The 23,603-nt window shown below is 44.9% G+C and overlaps 1 protein-coding gene across 1 annotated transcript in view; it reads right to left on the reverse strand.

Moving 5' to 3' along the window:
* LOC139414425 (ERC protein 2-like) overlaps positions 1-23,603 on the reverse strand; it is an 88,668-nt gene that overhangs the window by 9,126 nt on the left and 55,939 nt on the right. Inside the window, exons 12-15 of the mRNA XM_071162337.1 lie at positions 16,741-16,776; positions 14,268-14,488; positions 7,059-7,211; positions 1,921-1,932 (exon numbers count right to left, since the gene is read on the reverse strand). Of these exons, the coding sequence (XP_071018438.1) occupies positions 1,921-1,932; positions 7,059-7,211; positions 14,268-14,488; positions 16,741-16,776 (422 nt within the window). The remainder of the gene's footprint in view (positions 1-1,920; positions 1,933-7,058; positions 7,212-14,267; positions 14,489-16,740; positions 16,777-23,603) is intronic.

Below are 23,603 nucleotides of genomic sequence, written 5' to 3' on the forward strand. Positions count from 1 at the left end.
GACTGGTTTTCTGATCCACGCACCTACCTTTTTTTAAGGTATCTGTGACCAACAGATGCACATGTGTATTCCCAGTCATGTGAAATCCATAGATTACGGCCTAATGAATTTATTTAAATTGACTGATTTCCTTAAATGAACTGTAACTCAGTAACATTTTGAAATTCTTGCATGTTCAATTTATATTTTTGTTTAGTATATACAGTGCTTTCGGAAAGCATTCAGCACTCTTGACTTTTTTCACATTTTGGTACGTTACAGCCTTATTCTAAAATTAATTAAATAATTTTTTTCCCTCATCAATCAAAACACAACACCCCAAAATGACAAAGCGAAAACAGCTTTTAAGAAAACATAGTTTATTTACATAAATATTCAGACCCTTTGCTATGAGACTCGAAATTGAGCTCAGGTGCTGTTTCCATTGATCATCCTTGAGATGTTTCTACAACCTGATTGGAGTCCACCTGTGCTAAATTCAATTGATTGGACATGATTTTGAAAGTCACACACCTGTCTATATAAGGTCCCACAGTTGACAGTGCATGTCAGAGCAAAAACCAAGCCATGAGGTCAAAGGAATTGTCCGTAGAGCTCTGAGACAGGATTGTATCAAGGCACAGATCTGGGGAAGGGTACCAAACAATTTCTGCAGCATTGAAAGACCCCAAGAACACAGTGGCCTAGATCCTTTCTTAAATGGAAGACATTTGGAACCACCAAGACTCTACCTAGAGCTGGCCGCCCGGGCCAAACTGAGCAATCCGGGGAGATAGGCCTTGGTCAGGGAGGTAACCAAGAACCCGATGGTCACTCTGACAGAACTCTAATTCCTCTGTGGAAATGGGAGAACGTTCCAGAAGGACAACCATCTCTGCAGCCCTCTTGCAGTTTTCCAAGAGGCACCTAAAGGACTCTCAAACCATGAGAAACAAGATTCTCTTTGGCCTGAATGTCAAGCATCACGTCTGGAGGAAACCTGGCACCATCCCTACGGTGAAGCATGGTGGTGGCAGCATGTTGTGGGGATGTTTTTCAGGGGCAGGGACTGGGAGACTAGTCAGGATCAAGGGAAAGATAAATAGAGCAAAATACAGAGAGATTCTTGATGAAAACCTGCTTGAGAACGCTCAGGACCTCAGACTGGGGCGATGGTTCACCTTCCAACAGGACAACGACCCTGAGTAAACAGCCAAGACAATGCAGGAATGGCTTAGGGACAAGTCTCTGAATGTCGTTGAGTGGCCCAGCCAGAGCCTGGACTTGAACCCAATCTAACATCTCTGGAGAGACCTGAAAATAGCTGTGCAACGACGCTCCCCATCCAACCTGACAGAGCTTGAGAGGATCTGCAAAACAGTTTGTGAGAAACTCCCCAAATACAGGTGCGCCAAGCTTGTAGCATCATACCCAAGAAGAATTGAGTTGTTAATCACTGCCAAAGGTGCTTCAACAATGTACTGAGTAAGGATCTGAATACTTATGGAAATGTGTGAATGATAACTTGCAAATATTTAAAAAAAAATGTTTTGCTTTGTCATTATGGGGTATTGTGTGTAGATTAATGAGGGGGAAAAACTATTTTATCCATTTAAGAACAAGGCCGTAACGTAAAAACATGTGGAAAAAGTCAAGGGGTCTGAATACTTTCCGATTGCACTAATATACACTCAGGTTAGACATGCAGGTACTGTAGTTGACACGGAAATTTGAATGCAAAAACAATGAACAACATTCAGGAGATATGAGACACAGATGAGATAAAGACAAGTCCATGTTAATACAGTATGTTCAGAGATCTCTGAAATGACTCACAGGTTTAGGCACCAGAGTTAGAATAGTAGGGGGGGAAGTCGCACCTCTCAGGTGTACGGATGGGGCCGGTGGTGGGGGGGATTCTAATGGAGGTTCGCTACTTACCTGGGAGCTAGGCTGCAGGTGGAGAAGAGGAGGAACAGGAGGAGGAGGAGGTGTAAGGAGGGATGGCAGGACAAGAGGAAACAGCAGACAGAAACAGGAGACGAGAAGAGTAAAGAAATGTAACATTATCATAACAGAAAAGAAGGACAACAGAGGACCCATAACCAGAATAAAGTGTACACAATCAGAGACAGACAGGGAGAGATCATCATCATCATAAGAGGCACCAATGAGAAACAGTCACTGGAAAACACAGACATAGCTAACGCGGGATGCACAGGATACACCTTCTCCTCTGACAGCCAGGTTAGAGCCCTGTATTAGCTGCTGGCTGCACAGCCTGTAAGTGCGGGGCGGGCATGCAGTCAGTCAGAAAAGGGGACAGAAAACACTAGCTGTGATAGAGAGAGGGGGAGTGAGCGAGGTTAGGCTAGGAGGAGGGGAGGGACAAGAGAGCTAGTATAGCTAAACAGCAAGGAGAAGAGGAGACCAAGTGGGCAAGGCAGCAAGGGAACCAGTCAAGGGAGCCATGGCAGACAGCCATAAAGAGGGGGACCAACCAAACAACTGGGGGGGTACAATACATACAGACCCTACCTACTAAACAGCTCACTCACTGAGCAGAACATTGTTGACCTGGAGCACAGCAGCTCTAGTCATGCAGACAAGACTACTAGGCTGAGAGCTAGCCTTTACATTGGGCATAGCAAGCTAGACAGGGAAGTGGAGAGGGCAGGGAGATTAGGGCGGAGGTCAGTGTAGAGAAGGTGGGAATCACTGTTAGTAGTAGGTTGGAGGTATCGAAGCAGTGAAGGGTGAGGATGGTTCTGGATGAGGGTTAGGGATGAAGGTAACAGAACAGACAAGGCTGAAGATGGTTCTGGGGGAGGGGTGGAGGTATCAAAACAGAGAAGGGGGAGGGTTAGGGGTGGAGGTATCGGAACATCGAATGGGTTGGTTCTGAGGGAGAGTTTGGGGTGGAGGTGGGCAGATGGGGGTCAGGAATGAGCAGGGGAAGCAGCGTGCCCACAGCAGTAGAAGGACTAAAGACAGGACCTTCCTACTCTCTTAGAAAAAAAAGGTACTATCTAGAACCTGAAATGGTTCTTTGGCTATTCCAATAGAGTCGTGGCCAAAAGTTGAGAATTACACAAATATTAATTTTCACAAAGTCTGCTGCCTCCGTTTCTATGATGGCAATTTGCATATACTCCAAAATGTTATTAAGAGTGATCAGATTAATTGCAAAGTCCCTCTTTGCCATGTAAATGAACTGAATCCCAAAAAAACATTTCCACTGCATTTCAGCCCTGCCACAAAAGGACCAGCTGACAACATGTCAGTTATTCTCTCGTTAACACAGGTGTGAGTGTTGACGAGGACAAGGCTGGAGATCACTCTGTCATGCTGATTGAGTTTGAATAACAGACTGGAAGCTTCAAAAGGAGGGTGGTGCTTGGAATCATTGTTCTTCCTCAACCATGGTTACACGTGCCGTCATCATTGCTTTGCACAAAAAAGGTCTTCACAGGCAAGGATATTGCTGCCAGTAAGATTGTACCTAAATCAACCAGTTATCGGATCATCAAGAACTTCAAGGAGAGCGGTTCAATTGTTGTGAAGAAGGCTTCAGGGTGCACAAGAAAGTCCAGCAAGTGCCAGGACCGTCTCCTAAAGTTGATTCAGCTGCGGGATCGGGGCACTTCCAGTACAGAGCTTGCTCAGGAATGGCAGCAGGCAGTTGTGAGTGCATCTGCACGCACACTGAGACGAATACTTTTGGATGATGGCCTGGTGTCAAGAAGGGCAGCGAAGAAGCCACTTCTCTCCAGGAAAAACATCAGGGACAGACTGATATTCTGCAAAAGGTACAAGGATTGGACTGCTGAGGACTGGGGTAAAGTCATTTCTCTGATGAATCCCCTTTCCGGTTGTTTGGGGCATCTGGAAAAAAGCTTGTCCGGAAAAGACAAGGTGAGCGCTACCATCAGTCCTGTGTCATGCCAACAAAGCATCCTGAGACCATTCACGTGTGGGGTTGTTTCTCAGCCAAGGGAGTGGGCTCACTCACAATTTTGCCTTAGAACACAGCCATGAATAAAGAATGGTACCAACACATCCTCCGAGAGCAACTTCTCACAACCATCCAGGAACAGTTTGGTGATGAACAGTGCCTTTTCCAGCATGATGGAGCACCTTGCCATAAAGCAAAAGTGATAACTAAGTGACTTGGGGAACAAAACATCGATATTTTGGATACATGGCCAGGAAACTCCCGAGACCTAACTTAATCCCATTGAGAACTTTTGGTCAATCCTCAAGAGGCGGGTGGACAAACAAAAACCCACAAATTCTGACAAACTCCAAGCATTGATTATGCAAGAATGGGCTGCCATCAGTCAAGTTGTGGCCCAGAAGTTAATTGACAGCATGCCAGGGCGGATTGCAGAGGTATTGACTCTTTGCATCAACTTCATGTAATTGTCAATAAAAGCCTTTGACACTTATGAAATGCTTGTAATTATACTTCAGTATTCCATTGTAACATCTGACAAAGAATATCTAAAGACACTGAAGCAGCAAACTTTGAGAAAAATAACATTTGTGTCATTCTCAAAACCTTAGGCCATGACTGTAGGAGAACCCTTTGAATAACTGTTTTTGTTTCCAAGTAGAACCCTTTTGGTTCCAGGTAGGACCCTATTGGGTTCCATGCAGAACCCATTCCCCAGGAACCAAAAAGGATTCTCCTAGGGGGACAGCCATTATGGAACCAATTTTCTAAGAGTGTACAGAAGCTACACAAAACAGCCAAAACACAAAAGGCCACAGACAAAAAGTGTGTGCGTGTGTGTGTGTGTGTGTGTGTACATGCGCGTGTGTGTGTACATGTGTGTGTAGAATCAGTGTCTGGTTATTGTCTATGTGTAAGGTACATGGGAGCTGTACTGCATTTGCTACAGTACAGATCCCATAATGGTGCTATGTTGTAATGAGAGTGAGTTCATGGTAAAGGGAGGGAAGAGGGCATACAGACTGTCAAATTAAATATCATCCAGGAAATGAAAAGAAATACATATGATTCAGTATAGGATACAGTGCAATTGAAAAGTATTCAGACCTCCTGACTTTTTTTCACATTTTGTTTTAAGTTACAGCCTTATTCTAAAATGGATGAATTCGTTTTCCCCCTCATCAATCTACACACAATATCCCATAATGACAAATCAAAAACAGGTTTTTAGAATTTTTTTCAAAAGCATCAAAATATAAAACAGAAATATCACATTTACATAAGTATTCATACCCTTTACTCAGTACTATGTTGAAGGCTCTTTGGCAGCGATTGTAGCCTCCCTTTCTTCTTCGCAGATCTTCTCAAGCTCTGTCAGGTTGGATGGGGAGCGTCATTGCAGTCATTTTCAGGTCTCTCCAGAGATGAATGATCAGGTTCAAGTCCGGGCTCTGGCTGGACCACTCACGGACATTCAGAGACTTATCCCGAAGCCACTCCTGCATTGACTAGGCTGTGTGCTTAGAGTCGTTGTCCTGATGGAAGGTGAACCGTCACACCAGTCTGAGGTCCTGAGCGCTCTGGAGCACGTTTTCATCAAGGATCTCTCTGTACTTTGCTCCGTTCATCTTTCCCTCGATCCTGACTAGTCTCCCAGTTCCGTGCCACTGTAAAACATCCACACAGCATGATGCTGCCACCACCATGCTTCACCTTAGGGATGATGTTATGTGCCTTTTACTGAGGAGTGGCTTCCATCTGGCCACTCTACCATAAATACCTGATTGGTGGAGTGCTGCTGAGAAGGTTGCCTTTCCAGAAGGTTCTCCCATTTCCTCAGAGGAACTCTGGAGCTCTGTCAGAGTGACCATTGGTTCCTTGGTCACCTCCGTGAACAAGGCCCCTCTACCTTAATTGCTCAGTTTGGCCAGGAGGTCAGCTCTAGGAAGAGTCTTGGTGGTTCCAAATGTCTTCCATTTAAGAACGATGGAGGCCACTGTGTTCTTGGGGTCCTTCAATGTTGCAGAAATTGTTTGGTACCCTTCCCCGGATATGTGCCTCGACACAATCCTGTCTCAGAGCTCTACGGACAATTCCTTCGACCTCATGGCTTGGTTTTTGCTCTGGCATCTACTGTCAACTTTGGGGCCTTATATAGATAGGTGTGTGCCTCTCCAAATCATTCCCAATCAATTGAATTTACAACAGGTGGACTCCAATCAAGTTGTAGAAACATCTCAAGGATGATCAATGGAAACAATGGACACAGGATGCACCTGAGCTCAATTTCGAGTCTCATAGCAAAGGATCTGAAAAGTATTTTTAATACATTTGCAAAAAACTATGTCGTTATGGGGTATTGTGTGTAGATTGATGAGAAAAAAGAAAACAAATCCATTTTAGAATAAGGCTGTAACGTAACAAAATGAGGAAAAAGTCAAGGGGTCTGAATGCTTTCCGAAAGCACTGCATGTGTTGAAACTGACATACTGTATATGAGAAATATATGACATCCTTATGGCTTTCATATGTGAAATCATATGAATACAGTAGAAGTTCAGTATTAATACAAATATGAAAGTATTGATTCATACATGCTACTACAGATTCGTTTTTTGATATAGTTTGTTTTCCTGGCTCCTTGTTTAGGTGGCAGGTAGCCTAGTGGTTAGAGTGTAGTACTAGTAACCGAAAGGTTGCAAAATCAAATCCCCGAATCTGTCGTTCTGCCCCTGGACAAGGCATTTAACCCACTGTTCCTAGGCCGTCATTGAAAATAAGAATTTGTTCTTAACTGACTTGCCCAGTTAAATAAAGGTAAAGGAAAAAGATATTAGATTGAGTCATAAAGTGTGTGCAGGCATGGGTGGAGAAGCAGGCTGAAGACATGCGCAGACACACGTGCACAAAGATGCATATACAACATGACTACTGGCGCAGGCTTTTGCAAGACTACTGCTGTAGAGGTTGCACAACATATCTAGTGATCTTTACATAACACGGATGGGCCGATGGGCTTCCAAATCAAACCAAATCAATTAAAAGGCGAGACCATATGCAGGTGCAGTCGCAGACGTAAACCACGAGGGCAGCCTTGCTGAAGTGCCAGGGGCAGAGCACTCACTTTCCCAGGAAGTCCCACACCATGCCCCCAATCTGCTGGGGGGCAGCGGACACAGGGGGGAGCGGGTCAGGGGGAGCTCTACCACCGGGACCGTGACGAGGGACGGGGCCAGGGCTGAAACTAGGGCGAGGGACAGGGGCAAGGTGAGGGGGGCTGTGACAGGGGGAGTAGGAGGAGAAGCGTTGGTGAGGGGAAAGTGTTGGAGAGAGAGAGAGAGAGAGAGAGAGATGGAAGAAGAATGAGAATGACACACTGAAATGCAATGGCACCGTATTACTGCTAGGGGATGCTCATGTGGCGAGCACATACAGTTTGACCGACCTGGACAGACCCTTTTCTGCAAAATGTTACACTAAAATGGCCAATCCAAAGTCTAAAGATTAAATGTTCTATTCATCAATACTCTATAGGTATGATGTAGATTTTCACTATCAGCCAGCATAGTACCCGGGGGTGGGGGGGGGTACAGTCCAAGATTTACAGGATGACGTGACATCCACATATCAACAAAGACCGGATGAGAGAGTAGATTAACTACACAAGAGCACATTTAAGCCAACATGCACAGAGTTACAGGAATAGCAATAAATAGACAGGGCCTTTTGGAGAGGACCACGCACATCCAGTGCCTTGTCATACAAATCCAATGAGCTTTCACCTTCACTGCACATTGTAGGGGTTTCACCCATAGCCTTGCTTGCTCACTAAAAAAACTATCAAAACATCCATTCATACTGTGACTCAATCAAGTGATTTGTAGTAATTAAATAAGATTTTCATCATTGCATTAACAGTAAGTATGTGACGACTCCCACCGAAGGTGGCTCCCCTGCCTGTTCGGGCGGTGCTCGGCGGGTGTCAATCCCTTTTCCTTTTTCTGTTTGTTTTGTCTTAATAGTTGCACCTGTGTCTAATTGTGTTTTCCTGATGTGCTTCCTTATTTAAGCCTAGTAAACCCCGCCCTTGTTTTGTACGGGATTAATTTTGTGTTACGTGCTGTGTCGTTGGGTGTGTTAGTGCTCCGGACCGCGTACTCTGTGTTTTGGGTTGGTCAGTATTTTCGCGCCCTGTGTTTTGGGCATTGTATTTTGGTGCCAGATTAAAGTGCACTTTTCCCTTTGGAACTCTCTGCTCTCTGCGCCTGATTCTTACCTCACACACCCAGTCAGCCGTGACAGAATCCCGCACCTTCTGTTATGGAATCAGCAGGAGCAGCTGCACCTCCTCTCCCATCGATTGAGGAGAGGGTCCTCCATCACACCACCATTCTCCACCGAATAGGATCGGCAATGGATCTGATAATGGAGAGGATGGACCGATAGGAGAGGAGTGGCCTTCCCACCTCATCTCCAGCGCCCCCTCCACCAGTACCACCTACCCCTGCTTCAGCATCCGGCTCCGGGGGCCCTGCGTCTGGCGCTCCCCAGGGAGTATGATGGGACAGCGGCTGGGTGTCAGGGGTTCCTCATCCAACTGGAATTATACCTGGTGACCGTCCGTCCTAATCCCTCAGGGCAGGAGAGCGTGAGTGTCCTCGTCTCCTGTCTGACGGGACGAGCCCTGGAGTGGGCTAACGCAGTGTGGAATGGCCCACACTCGGCGAAGGATCACTACCCCGAGTTCACCTGCCGATTCCGAGCTGTGTTCGATCACCCACCAGAGGGTCGGGCGGCGGGTGAACGGCTGTTCCACCTGCGACAGGAGACAAGGAGTACGCAGGACTTTGCCCTGGAGTTCCGGACCTCGGCCGCAGGAGCGGGGTGGAACGACAGGGCTTTGATGTAGCCTCAGGGAGGACGTCCGCAGGGAGCTAGCGTGTCGGGACACCACCCTCACCTTGGATGAACTCATAGACATGTCCATTCGTCTAGACAACGTGCTGGCTGCCCACGGGCTTCCGGAACAGGCCCTGTTGTTTCCACCCCCAGGCCCTCCTGCTCCCATCCCCATGGAGTTAGGGGGGGGCTGTATCGAGGGGGACCGGGAGAGGAGTTTCCTCCTGCACCAGTCGTGGTCGGCAAGGACACACGGCCGACCGGTGCTGGAGGAGCTCGTCTGGGAGTCGGGAGGGCAGGCGGAGCACTGCTCGGTCACCCCAGGTGAGTCAGCACCAGACTCACCCAGAGATTCCTGTCGGTCATATGTTTGTGTTAACCTCTTTTCCTGGGTTTTCTCCCTCTCTACAGCATAAGGCGCTAGTCGATTCAGGCGCAGCTGAGAACTTCATGGATCGTGGGCTCGCGTTAAGGCTAGGGATTCCCCTGGTGTCGTTAGACCTACCTTTCCCCGTGCACTCCTTAGGGTCAGGAGTGGTCAGGGAGGCCACGGTGCCACTGGACATGGTAACGCAGGGGGGTCATGAGGAGCGGATTACTTTATTCCTTATTGATTCACCTGCGTTTCCAGTGGTGTTGGGAATTCCCTGGCTAGCTCATCACAACCCGGTGATTTCATGGCGACAGGGGGCTCTTAGAGGGTGGTCAGGAGTGTTCAGGCAGGTGTATAGGAGTTTGCGTTGGTGCGACTACGGTGGAGAGTCCAGACTAGGTTTCCACCGTGCGCATTCCCTTTGAATATGCCGATTTGGCTATCGCCTTCAGTAAGAGGAAGGCGACCCAATTACCACCCCATCGTCGAGGGGACTACGCAATAGACCTCCTGGTGAACGCTGCACTTCCTAGGAGTCACGTGTACCCATTGTCCCAGGAGGAGACCGTGGCTATGGAGACATATGTTGCTGAATCGCTGGGACAGGGGTACATTCGGCCCTCCACATCACCCGTCTCCTCGAGCTTCTTTTTTGTGAAGAAGAAGGAGGGAGGTCTGCGTCCGTGCATTGATTATAGAGGTCTAAATTCTATCACAGTGGGGTTTAGTTACCCCACTACCTCTCATCGCTACGGCGGTGGAATCATTTCACGGGGCGCGCTTCTTCACAAAACTGGACCTGAGGAGTGCGTATAATAAGGTGCATATCCGGGGAGGAGATGAGTGGAAAACCTCATTTAGTACTACATCTGGCCATTATGAGTACCTCGTCATGCCATATGGGTTGAAGAATGCTCCAGCCGGCTTCCAATCCTTCGTAGACGAGATTCTCAGAGACCTGCACGGGCAGGGAGTGGTAGTGTACATCGATAACATCCTGATCTATTCTGCCACACTCGAGGCGCACGTGTCTCTGGTGCGTAAGGTACTTGAGCGACTGCTGTAGCATGACCTATATGTCAAGGCCGAGAAATGCGTGTTCTTCAAAAAGGCCATTTCCTTCCTGGGTTATCGTATTTCCACCTCCGGGGTGGTGATGGAGTGTGACCGCATTACAGCCATGCGTAATTAGCCGACTCCGACCACGGTGAAAGAGGTGCAGCGGTTTTTAGGGCTTGCCAATTACTACCGGAGGTTTATCCGGGGTTTTGGTCAGGTGGCTGCTCCCATTACCTCACTGCTGAAGGGAGGTCCGGCGCGCTTGCGTTGGTCAGCAGAGGCGGGCAGAGCTTTCAGTCGTCTGAAGGAGCTGTTCACCAATGCGCCCGTGTTGGCGCATCCGGACCCTCTTTAGCGTTCATAGTGGAGGTGGACACTCGGCCGCCCTTGTTCTTTTCTTTTCGAAGAAGCTTGGTCCGGCAGAGTGAAACTATGACGTAGGGGACCGGGAGTTAGCTGTAGTCAAGGCTCTGAAGGTGTGGAGACATTGGCTTGAGGGGGCTAAGCACCCTTTTCTCATCTGGACTGACCATCGTAATCTTGAGTATATCCGGGCAGCGAGGAAACTGAATCCGCGTCAGGCTTGATGGGCCATGTTCTTTACCCAGTTTTGCTTCACCATCTCGTACTGGCCAGGCTCCCAAAACACTAAAGCTGACGCGCTGTCCCGCCTCTATGATACCGAGGAGCGGTCCGTCGAGCCGACCCCCATTCTTCCACCTTCATGTCTCGTGGCACTGGTAGTATGGGAGGTGGAAGCGGAGATAGAGAGGGCATCACGGTTAGAGCCTGCCCCCCCCCCAGTGTCTCAGTATGTGCCGAGGGGTGTCCCTGATAAATTAATACATTGGGCTCATACTCTACCCTCCTCGGGTCATCCTGGCATCGAGAGGACAGTGCGGAGTCTTAGGGTGAGATACTGGAGGTCCACGTTGGCTAAGGACGTGAGATTTTATGTCTCCTCCTGCTCAGTTTGCGCTCAGAGCAAGGCTCCTCGACACTTGCCTAGAGGGAAGTTACAGCACCTCCCTGTTCCACAACGGCCGTGGTCATACTTGTCGGTGGACTTCCTCACCGACCTTCCCCCGTCCCAGGGAAGTACGACGATCCTGGTCGTTGTGGATCGGTTTTCTAAGTCCTGCCATCTCATCCCGTTGCCCGGTCTCTCTACGGCCCTGCAGACTGCGGAGGCCCTGTTTACCCATGTCTTCCGGCACTACGGGGTGCCTACGGACATCGTTTCTGATCGGGGCCCCCAATTCACGTCCAGAGTTTGGAGGGTGTTTATGGAGAGGCTGGGGTCTCAGTCAGCTTGACCTCGGGTTTACACGCCGAGAGTAATGGGTAGGTGGAGCGAGTAAACCAGGATATGGGCAGGTTTCTGTGGTCATATTTCCGGGACCGGCCAGGTGAGTGGGCGAGGTATGTTCCTTGGGCTGAGCTCGCTCAGAACTCCCTACGCCACTCCTCAACGAACATGTCTCCCTTCCAGTGTGTGTTGGGCTACCAGCCGGTCCTGGCCCCATGGCACCAGAGCCAGACCGGGGCTCCTGGAGGAATGTGTACAGCGCTCAAAAGACACCTAAGAAAGCCGTCCAGGAATCACTGAGACTGGCCGGGGGGATGGCAGAAGAAGAGCGGGTCTGGCTCTCGACCCGAAACCTGCCCCTCCGCCTGCCCTGCCAGAAGCTGGGGCCTCAGGGTGTGGGGCCATTTAAAGTCCTGAGGAGGATAAACGAGGTGTGTTACAGGTTACAACTTCCCACTTATTATCGTATTAACCCCTCATTTAATGTGTCTCTCCTCAGGCCGGTGGTGGCTGGTCCCCTTCAAGAAGATGAGGTGCCTGAGGTCCCTCCGCCCCCTCTGGACATCGAGGGGTCCCATGCGTACACAGTACGTGGCATACTGGACTCGAGATGCCGGGTGGGGGGCCTACAGTACCTCGTGGACTCCCGCGCTGCGGGAGCTGCGTGTCGGAGGGGGGGTTACTGTGACGACTCCCACCAAAGGTGGCTCCCCTGCCTGTTCGGGCGGTGCTCGGCGGTCGTCAATCCCTTTTCCTTTTTCTGTTTGTTTTGTCTTATTAGTTGCACCTGTGTCTAATTGTGTTTTCCTGATGTGCTTCCTTATTTAAGCCTAGTAAAACCGGCAATGTTTTGTGCGTGATTAATTTAGTGTTACGTGTTGTGTCGTTGGGTGTGTTAGTGCTCCGGACCGCGTACCCTGTGTGTTGGGTTGGTCAGTATTTTCGCGCCCCCGGGGTTTTGGGCATTGTATTTTGGTGCCAGATTAAAGTGCACTTTTCCCTTTGGAACTCTCTGCTCTCTTCGCCTGATTCTTACCTCACACACCCAGTTAGCCGTGACACCCAATTGCCTTAGACGTTAACCCAGGTATATGGTGTTAGTCTGATAATCAGTTCAATAAATATGCTAATCTTTATCGATAAATCTGTCTGTTCCTCTATCCATAGCACTTCCATGCTTACGCCACACCTCCAACTACTCAACATCAATATATATATTTATCTATTATAAGACCTACAGTGCCTTCAGAAAGTATTCAAACCCCTTGACTTTTTACACATTTTGTTACATTACAGCCTAAATCTAAAATGTATTAAATAAATAAAACTCCTCAGCAATCTACACACAACATAATGACAAAGCAAAAACAGGTTTTTAGAATTTATTTCAAATGTATTAATAAAAAACAGAAATATCTTATAAGTACTCAGACCCTTTGCTATGAGACTCGAAATTGACCTCAGGTGCTTCCTGTTTCCATTGATCATCCTTGAGATGTTTCTACAACTTGATTGGAGTCCACCTGTGGTAAATTCAATTGATTGGTTATGATTTGGAAAGTCACACACCTGTCTATATAAGGTTGCACAGTTGATTGTATATCAGAGCAAAATACCAATCCATGAGGTCGTAGGACTTGTCCGTAGAGCTCCGAGACAGTTTGGCCACCTGACCAAACTAAGCAATCAGGGGAGAAGGGCCTTGGTCAGGGAGGTGACCAAGAACCTGATGGTCACTCTGACAGAGCTCTAGATTTCCTCTGTGGTGATGGAATAACCTTCCAGAAGGTCATAAGACACATGACAGCCTCTTGGAGTTTGCCAAAAGGAACCTAAAGACTCTCAAACCATGTCAAGATTGAACTCTGTAGCCTGAATGCCAAGGAGGAAACCTGGCACCATCTGGAGGAAACCTGGCACCATCCCTACGGTGAAGCATGGTGGTGACAGCATCATGCTGTGGGGATGTTTTTCAGCAGCTGGGACTGGGAGACTAGTCCGGATCGAGTAAAAGATAAATTGAGAAAAGTACAGAGAGATCCTTGATAAAAACCTGCTCCAGAGCATTCAGGACCTTAGACGGGGACAAAGGTTCACCTTCCAACAGGACAACAATCCTAAGCACACAACCAAGACAACTCAGGAGTGGCTTCGGGACAAGTCTCTGAATGTCGTTGAGTAGCCCAGCCAGAGCCCGGACTTGAACACAATCTAACATCACTGGAGAGACCTGAAAATAGCTGTTCAGCAACAATCCCCATCAACCTGACAGAGCTTGAGAGGATCTGCAGAGAAGAATGGGAGAAACTCTCCAAATACAGGTGTGCCAAGCTTGTAGCATCATACCCCCAAAAAAACTCCAGGCTGTAATAGCTGCCAAAGATGCTTCAACAAAGTACTGAGTAAGGGGTCTGAATACTTAAGTAAATGTGATTTTGTTATTTTTTTAATTTTTATAAATGAGCAAACATTTATAAAAACCTGTTTGTGCTTTGTCATTATGGTGTATTGTGTGTAGATTGGTGAGTGGAAAAAAAAGATGGAATCAAGATTAGAATAACAAAATGTGGAAAAAGTCAAGGGGTCTGAATACTTTCCGAAGGCACTGTATATACTTGATATATCTGTAAATATAAAGCACTTCCGCTGAGTACCATAGAAATGTAAAGCTAAGGGTAGTATAGCCCAGTTACCTTTCCAGCTCGGCGATCTTCTTATCCCTGTCGTTCTTCTCAGTCTCCACCTCTCGGAGGATGGCTAGTAGCCTATCCACCTCGGCCTGGGCCTTGCCAGACTCCTCCTTATAGTAGGAAACCTCCTTCTCTAGGACCTTGACTCGCTGCTCCCGCTCCACATACTCTGGGTTCCCCCTGGAGCCCACTCCCACCTGCTGCTGCTGGACCTCATGGGCCTTCTGCATGGTCATGGAGAGAAAAAGAAAAAAAGAAAAAAAACACACACACGAATGGAACACACGCACAGACATGCACACACGCACAAACTCTCACAAATAGGAGAAAGGGGAGAGAACCCAGAACAGACAAGCTCAACAGTTAGTGTCTTTTATGAACTTCTCGCTCTCCTCTCTCCCTCTTTCCCTCTCTCTGTAATGTATAAATAAAGCATAGTGAACAGGGGACATCAGTACTGCTATGGCTCATTAGCTCTGACTGAGGCTGTTATTTAGCCCAGTTCTGTGAGACTAGTGTACCATAGCGATTGGAACTAAAGGCTGCTTGTGCCTGTTACAATATGCTAATGCTAACTTGAAAAACAAGCGATATAGAACAGTTGAGATTTGTACATCTGTCATTTAGTATCGTTAGTTTTCCTGAGTAGCTTCTTACAAACTTGTTGACCTCATGACAATAACTTTTTAGGAGCCAAAGTTGACTGTGGGGCAGTTTCCCAGACACAGATTAAGCCTAGTCCTGGTCAAAAGAGCACTTTCAATGGAGATTCAACATTTAGCATAAATTCCCTTTAGTCTAGAAGCAGGATTAATCTGGGTTGGGGAAACAGGCCATGTGTGTATAGGAAGGACAGTACCAGGGCCTGTAACCACAAAGCATCTCCCAGTAGGAGTGCTGATCTGTTCATATAATCATATTCATTATGATCTAAAATATTAAACTGATCCTAGATCAGCACTCCAACTCTGAGCCCTGTCCTTCCTGTTATAATCACTTGGTAGAATCACTCATCTCTGCTCTCATGTCTCTCTGGATAATCACACCTGATCACCTCTAGTGTGTCTAAGGCACTGAAAGAGGAAAGGCTTTTGACCACCAGTCAGTAAAAATTGAACAGCTTGAGTCATCTTTCAAACACACAGAACAGAAGTACACAACACATCTGAGACATCACATCGACAACGCTGACAGTCACAGAGCAACACAACAGTCCCAACACAACAGACCCAACACAACGGACCTAACACAACAGACCAACACAACAGACCCAGCACAACAGACCAACACAACAGACCAACACAACAGACCCAACAGAGCAACACAACAAAGCAACACAATAGACCCAACAGAGTAACACAACAGACCAATACAACAGACCAACACAACAGCAACACAACACAGAGCATGACTAGATAAATATAGACCCCCACAATGAGCCACGTCAACCATTACCAGTGTTAGAAGGTTAATATTAGGCCTCTGTTCTATTGACCACTTATTAACATGGAGACAGTGAAGGGGGCCAAACAGTGACGAGCAAACAAATCATAGCATGCAAACCAAACACAGCTGGGAAGACAATCTTTGCAATGCTTTCCACATGAACAGATTTAGCTCAATCCAGCAGTGACAACAAGTGACATATTTCAAGCATGAGGAGTAAAGTGAGCACCAACAGTTTGGGGGGAATCTAAAGGTCTCAGAAGTGGGAGGTGTGTACCTCTAGGACTTGCCTGTGGGCCCTGCTCAAAAGTAGCGCACTATGTAGGGAGTAGGCTGCTGTTTGGGACACAGCTCTATAGGCCAACTAACTGTATGCAAGGCCTACAGTTAGATAAAAAATGTGTTGATTATTAATTCTGAGTTTGTTAAAATAATGGTACAGAGCTGACTGATATCTTGGTATCTTACTATCAGTCATGATGCTGGATGTGAGAACACTATAGAAGAAGAAACTATCCGTAACTTTCAGTTAACTCAGCTTTTTTTGCTATGAAGCTTTGTAAGAAACATTCAACCACAGTAAAAAACACATTATATCACCATTGTACAGGTCTTTGTACAATTCTTTCTAACAGAGACCAATGGTTGAGCAACAACAGTAGGTTAGGCTATCAAGATGCAAATAAATAGAACCGCAACTGTGTGGTCATACAGATTAAAGCTATGCTAAGATAAATGCTAAGATAAACGCTAAGCTAAATGCTCACTTCACACTCTGTTCACCCAGAACAGAGGCTAATGTGCGTGCAGTTGGAGAGCTAAATCATACTTATACCGTGTAAAGATCAACATGCATCTACATTATCTGAATGAGATACCAGGGACAATGGGACTGAGACCATGTGGCCATGACACGATTACGCACTAGCTAGCTAGCATGTTCCAGGGTTTTAGAGTAGCTTTTGGTGGGTGTCCTCATGCTTTCAATATGTGCCACCACAGAGAGCTCCAGATGGAGCAAAGGACTTACAGGGTTGTTCATCTGAGTGAACAGCTGCTCTGCTTGCTACATTGCAAAGGAAGGTGGTGAAGGGGGAAGACGAGGAGGGAGGGGGGGGAGATCGGGGAAGATAGCATTAGCATGTAGCTCCATTAGCCAGAGGAGAGTAGAAACAGCAGGATCCGGGGAGAACAGACTAGCCTGGTACCAGATCTGTTCATCCCAAACAGACAATGACCAAAGGAGTTGGCAAGACAGCACAAACAGTTCTGGGACCAGGCTAAGAAAAATTATGTTACATGTTAGCCTACATGTTACATGTTAAAGGAGTGTCAATATAGAGAACATGTTTAATGTACATCTTGAACAGTATGTTGAGACCATAGAAATAAAATTACACCCAATTTGGAAGCCGGTCCATCCATCACGGAACATTGACTTGATTTTTAATTGGATTTCTATGGTTGAGACAGCTAGGACCACTGGACAGGAACCGAAGAAGGAGTAGGAGGATGAGGAGTGAGGAGTGAGGAGTGAGGAGTGAGGAGGATACAGAATGGGTGGTTATGGGACAGAGAGACACAAGGAGGAGATCTGATGGACATCTTCGCTCCCCATCTCAGGGGTTCTACGGTGTTGTAGGAACATTAGTTGAACGTTATCCAGACATAACGATTTCCACTAGTTACCACAGCAACAAAGTCAAAATTGGCTGCATGTCACCCGTTTCAGGAAACTAGGCGTATGTTCCGGGTCACTACCTCACACGAGAGACATTTAAATGTAATCTTTAAAATGCCTTCTGGAACATGTGAACTTTCATGTGCCTTAATAACAAACATGTATGCCATCTGTAAATACAAATAAAATTGTTAAATTACGAGCCTAGTTGGTTTAGCCACAGAAAAGCCGGTGTAACCGATGTGAAATGGCTAGCTAGTTAGCGGTGGTGTGCGCTAATAGCGTTTCAATCAGTGACGTCACTTGTACTGAGACCTTAGAGTAGTGGTTCCCTTGTGTGCAGAGGGTCCCTGGTTCGAGCCCAGGTTGGGGCGAGGAGAGGGACGGAAGCTATACTGTTACACCGGCAACCTTCCCACTTCCCACATGATTGGCTGAGATAATGCGTGGGCTGGACACGAGTTCGGATTGGTCTGCCACATAGCACGCTTCTGTCTATTTGAGCTGGTTAGTATGTGTAGGTAATCCTGTCTAACGTGGCTTTTAAAAATATATATATATTGCTTAGTAGAACTGCATAAGTGTTGCTCTCCACTTTCTGGAGGACAGAGTTTTGAAATCAGTGGAATTAGAGTATGATAGCAAAGGAGATGGAGAAAACAACCATGGCATCTGTGACAGGGAGAAGTGTCCAACCATGATATATACGGGTAAGATAGCCTAGCTAGCTACATTTTTCAGATATTACACATTTAGTTTTAATTTCAAGTTAAAACCTCTTCATCCTACCCCCTCCTTTTTCGAACATTCTGTTAAAAATCGTGCAACTTTTCAGCGTCCTGCTACTCATGCCAGGAATATAGTATATGCATATGATTAGTATGTGTGGATAGAAAACACTCTGAAGTTTCTAAAACTGGTTAAATCACGGCTGTGACTATAACAGATCATGTGTTTCATCGAAAAGCGCAAGAAAAACTGCTCTCTGAAAGCTAAAAATAATTTCCATGCGTCACTTTCATGGGTTGTTAAAAGGGCACAAAATTAATTATGGACCTGCATGCAATTCCTACAGATTCCACACGATGTCGCCATTGTCGTCATTTTCCGGGGAGTTTTTGTTAGTAAATCCAACTAACTGGATTCAATTTCTTCCGGTCTCCGCCAGGATGTTTTGAAGTGCACATTTTCATCCATTGATTTGAAGACGAGGAGCTATTGAATACACATCGCCCTGTAATCATTTTGATAGATTATAAACGTTTACTAATACCTAAAGTTGGATTACAAAAGTATTTCGAAGTGTTTTGTGAAAGTTTATCATCGACTTTTTTAATTTTAAAAAATGACGCTGTGTTTTAAAACAATGTTTTTTTCTGAATTACACAGCTTCCATAGAAAGCTATTTTGGGTATATATGGACCGATTTAATCGAAAAAAAGACCCAATAGTGATGTTTATGGGGCATATAGGAGTGCCAAGAAAGAAGCTCGTCAAAGGTAATGAATGTTTTATATTTTATTTCTGCGTTTTGTGTAGCGCCGGCTACGCTAAATCTTTGTTTACGTCGCATTCAGGCATTTTGGGGTGTTGCATGCTATCAGATAATAGCTTCTCATGCTTTCGCCGAAAAGCATTTTAAAAATCTGACTTGTTGGCTAGATTCACAACGAGTGTAGCTTTAATTCAATACCCTGCATGTGTATTTTGATGAACGTTTGAGTTTTAACGAGTACATTTAGCATTTAGCGTAGCGCATTTGCATTTACAGGTGCCTACTTGAGACATCTGCGTCTCAAGTAGGAGCAAGAAGTTTTAAAGAGTACTGTTAGCTAGCTAGCTAAAGTTAGTTGGCTGGCTCGCTAGCTAACGTTACGTGTATGATCTTATTATTCACATCTCAGAGCCATTTTCTTGGCTAGTTCTAGCCTTATATTAGCTAGCTAACATTGAACCTGGTTGGTTAGCTACCTGCAGATTCATGCAGGGTAGTAACAGCATGAGTTTGTGTCCCATGTTTAGCAAGCTACCATCTTAACAAAAACCTCCACTATGCAAGTATCTATTTCAATAGAATGTCACTGTGACAACTGTTGATAGATGTAGCTGGTAAATTCACTCTGGCTATCTACTCGTATTTCAGACCATGGGTAAGATAGTTCAGCTAGCTACAATTTCAGATATTACACGTTTCTAATTTTGACATAAAGTCTTTTAATTTCAAGTTAAAGTGTACTGTTATCTAGCTAGCTAACGTTAGCTGGCTGGCTTGCTAGCTAACATTAGCTGGCTAGCTCGCTAGCTAACATTACGTGTATGATCTTATTATTCGTATCTCAGAGCCATTTGCTTTGCTTGTTATAGCCTACTTTTAGCTAGCTAATATTGAACCTGGTTAGCTACCTGCAGATTCCTTAGGGGTACTAATATCATGAGTTGTGATTATGGTTCATTGTTTAGCTAGCTACATGTCTTAACAAAAGACTCCACTATGCAAGTGTAAATTTTAATAGAATTTCACTGCGACAACTGTTAGCCAGTTAGCTTGAGTGCTTGACTGCTGTTTTTAGGACAGAACGCTCAGATCAAGCCTTAAAGAAATTGGTAGAGCTCAAGCTTAAGAGGGTGTGAATGATGCTGAACGAGTGAAGACAAAGAAGAGCTCTCCAGTAGGTACCAAAACATTCAAAGGCCATTTTCTCAAAAGTGAGGCTACAAGTTCATTCGAAGCAGAATTACTTTCCCATTGTTCCTCAAATGCAGTGTATGATATACTATGTTGTAGCTCTGTGTCTCTGCTTTTATTCAATGTAAAAAACATAATTAAACATTTTGTTACATAATACCGAATCAAGCCGGTCGCTCACATATTGTAAAAATGTATGAAAACAAAAATGTATTTAAGGTTAGGGTTAGGCTTAAGGTTAGCATTGGGTTTAAGGTTAGGGTTGAGGTTATGGTTCGGTTTAAAATATATTAAGAAGAGAAACGGTAGAAATAGGCAGGGTTTATTACTTTGCGATTGTGGTAACTAGTGACGACCAGACATAACTGGTCCAATAGTATCCCGTTAGTATGTTAATTAAATGCAGAAAACTCTGATCCGGGTTTTACATTCAATTACATTCAATAGGTGATTGGTCAAAACCAAATTATTTGATTGCGTTGATAAGAGGGTTATAACAAACAGAGAATTTATGGAGGATTGGACATTTTCTCAATGTTGCTACAGCGTTGTATATGCATGTGCTAATAGTAGCAGCAGCAGCATTGAATAAAGGATGTGTGTTGGCAGGGACTGATGGGGAAGTATATATTAGATATGCTAATAGTAGAGAATGCTCTAAAATTATCCACCAGGGTTTGATTCAAGTTCAATCGAAGGCAGTCAATTCAGGATGTAAACTTAAATTCCAATTCAATAATTGATCAAAAAACCATCTACTGTATTTTCAATAAATTCTCAATAAACTAAAAGCTATTAACTTCTTGAGTGTAGGGGGCAGGATTTTCGTTTTTGGCTAAAAAATTTACCCATTTGAAACGGCCTATTTCTCAGGCCTAGAAACTAGAATATGCATATAATTGACAGATTAGGAAAGAAAACCCTCTAAAGTTTCCAAAACTGTCAAAATATTGTCTGTGAGTATAACAGAACTGATATTGCAGGCGAAACCCTGAGGAAAACCAGGAAGTGGCCTCTATTTTGAAAACTCCATGTTCCATAGCCTGCCTTTGCACCATTTAAAGGGATATCAACCAGATTCCTTTTCCTATTGCTTCCTAAAGGTGTCAACAGTCTTTAAACATAGTTTCAGGCTTTTATTTTGAAAAAAGATAACATTGCGTCATTGTATGGCCAGGTGCCAACAGCGTTTTTCTTGGCGTAACAGAGTTTGGGAAGCCATTGCCTTTCCCTCTCCTACTGAAAAGGACAGTTGCGGTTGATATATTATCGATTATATATTTTAAAAACAACCTGAGGATTGATTATAAAAAACGTTTGACATGTTTCTGTGGACATTACGGATACTATTTGGAATTTGTCTGCATTGTCGTAACCTCTCTTTCCTGTGGATTTCTGAACATAACGCGCCAAACAAACTGAGGTATTTTGGATATAAAAAATAATCTTTATGGAACAAAAGGAACATTTATTGTGTAACTGGGGGGCTCGTGAGTGAAAACATCCGAAGATCATCAAAGGTAAACGATTAATTTGATTGCTTTTCTGATTTTGGTGACCAAGCTACTTGATGCTAGGTGTTCATAATGTTTTGTCGAGCGATCGATAAATTTACACAAATGCTTGTCTTGCTTTGGCTGTAAAGCATATTTTCTAAATATGACCATACAGGTGGATTAACAAAAGGCTAAACTGTGTTTTGCTATATTGCACTTGTGATTTCATGAATATAAATATTTTTTGTAATATTATTTGAATGTGGCGCAATGCAATTCAGGGGTTGTTGATGACAATTATCCCACTAAAGGGATGGGTAGCGTCAAGAAGTTTTAACCATACCCGTATGTCCAAGATTTTGTGTCCAACAGGTGAATTACAGAAGAAGGTGATTCACTCAATCCAACCAGGAGACTGGGTGTGGATCCAGTCCCTGAGGAGAAAAGACTGGAAGCAGACCAGTTGGGAAGGCTCATACCAGGTTCTGTTAACCACCGCCTTTGCCATTAGAATAGCTGAGAGAGCCACTTGGGTCCACGTTACCCACTACAAAAAGGTAGGAACACATACAAGGACCGCTGATCACACACAGAGTTAGGGGAAGAACCGAGTACCAACAAGGTTCGGGGTTTACCTCCTTAACGAAGATCCCTTATTCCGACCTTTAATTACTGTGTGTGTTCTTAGAAGTGTGAGTATGGGGTGGTACCTAGCAGACTGACTAAGGGCAGGAGAGGGTTGGCGATTTTTGGGAATATTAGGGACTCTGAGCTGCATCATAGTCTTGGTAATCTTTCTGATACATTCAGATCCACCACCTTCCTGTACTAATTATATGATGCCGTTGTCATTGATAAGAAGTAAAAGATAAACTATATAATACACTGACCATCAAGGATGAGTGACTTACAGAATAGGAGTCAAATAAGTTATCGGAGAACTCTGGGGTGGATACCTCACTGACTGGGTGGTTCGACAGTATGTTTGGAAAGTTTATTTTTTAAATAATTACTTTGTTATGAGCTGCTTTCACCTGTATGAGTGTGTTGGTGTTGTGTGGTTGCTGTTTGATTCCGTGTATGAGAGGTTTAATTACCAGGACTCTAGCGAGATCGATGACGCAACAAATGATGAGGTGACAACTACATGCCTCCAAGCCTAGTAGATGCCACTGATTCCTTCAACCATGAGGAGCCCATGCTGGATGAGACGATCTTCAATGTTTAGACAGACTGTTTATTTAATGAAGATTATAATGAAAATCCTAAAAAGAAGAGTTATTATTGGATATAGGCCTAGATCAGTCGTTGATGAGTATATGATGTAAATACATGTATTGGTTTTGTTTGCTTTTGTGTGACATTTATAATTCCAATAAAGGTTGAAATATCAGTGCGTAATATTTAGTTAAAGGGTTGATTGATAAGATAGTTTATAAGTTTAAAGTAATGACTAAAGGATTCCACCCTGAAATCATATAATTCTATAAAATGTGTTAAGAGTCATAGTGTAGGAGTTATAAAATGACTGTTTTTGCATTTTTGACTTCAGAAAATTCTCTAAATAAAGAACCAACCTTTTGCAGAAATCTGGGACTTTGCCTAATTCTTATTAACCCTAGCTTTACATCCTAGGGGGGATTGGTCAAAGTTATAGTGATTGTTATCATCTTTTGGATTGAAAATTCTTGTGACAGTGGTTTAAAGGAAAGTTCAGTATTTTCCAACCTAATGTAAGATGGTTCCTCGTACTGAAAGTAGTCTACGGGCCAGGATAATCTGTAATACATGGTTCGGTTTTCTTTAAACAGCCACTACAAACTTCAGCTAATTTTGCCACAGCTAGCTAAAAAGCAACGGAAGTGATAGGGGCAAACACGCAATACTGAACTTCCCTTTTAATGTGACTATCCATGCCAGCTGGACTTGATGCAGGGTAAAGTAAAAGTCTTCATCAGCCATACAGGTATAACACTGTCTACATACTGCAGGTTTAGACTGAATTGTAAAAATGCAACTGAAGGTAAGCA

This window comes from Oncorhynchus clarkii, chromosome 7 (genome assembly GCF_045791955.1).
Source record: "Oncorhynchus clarkii lewisi isolate Uvic-CL-2024 chromosome 7, UVic_Ocla_1.0, whole genome shotgun sequence".
Classification (NCBI taxonomy): domain Eukaryota; kingdom Metazoa; phylum Chordata; class Actinopteri; order Salmoniformes; family Salmonidae; genus Oncorhynchus; species Oncorhynchus clarkii.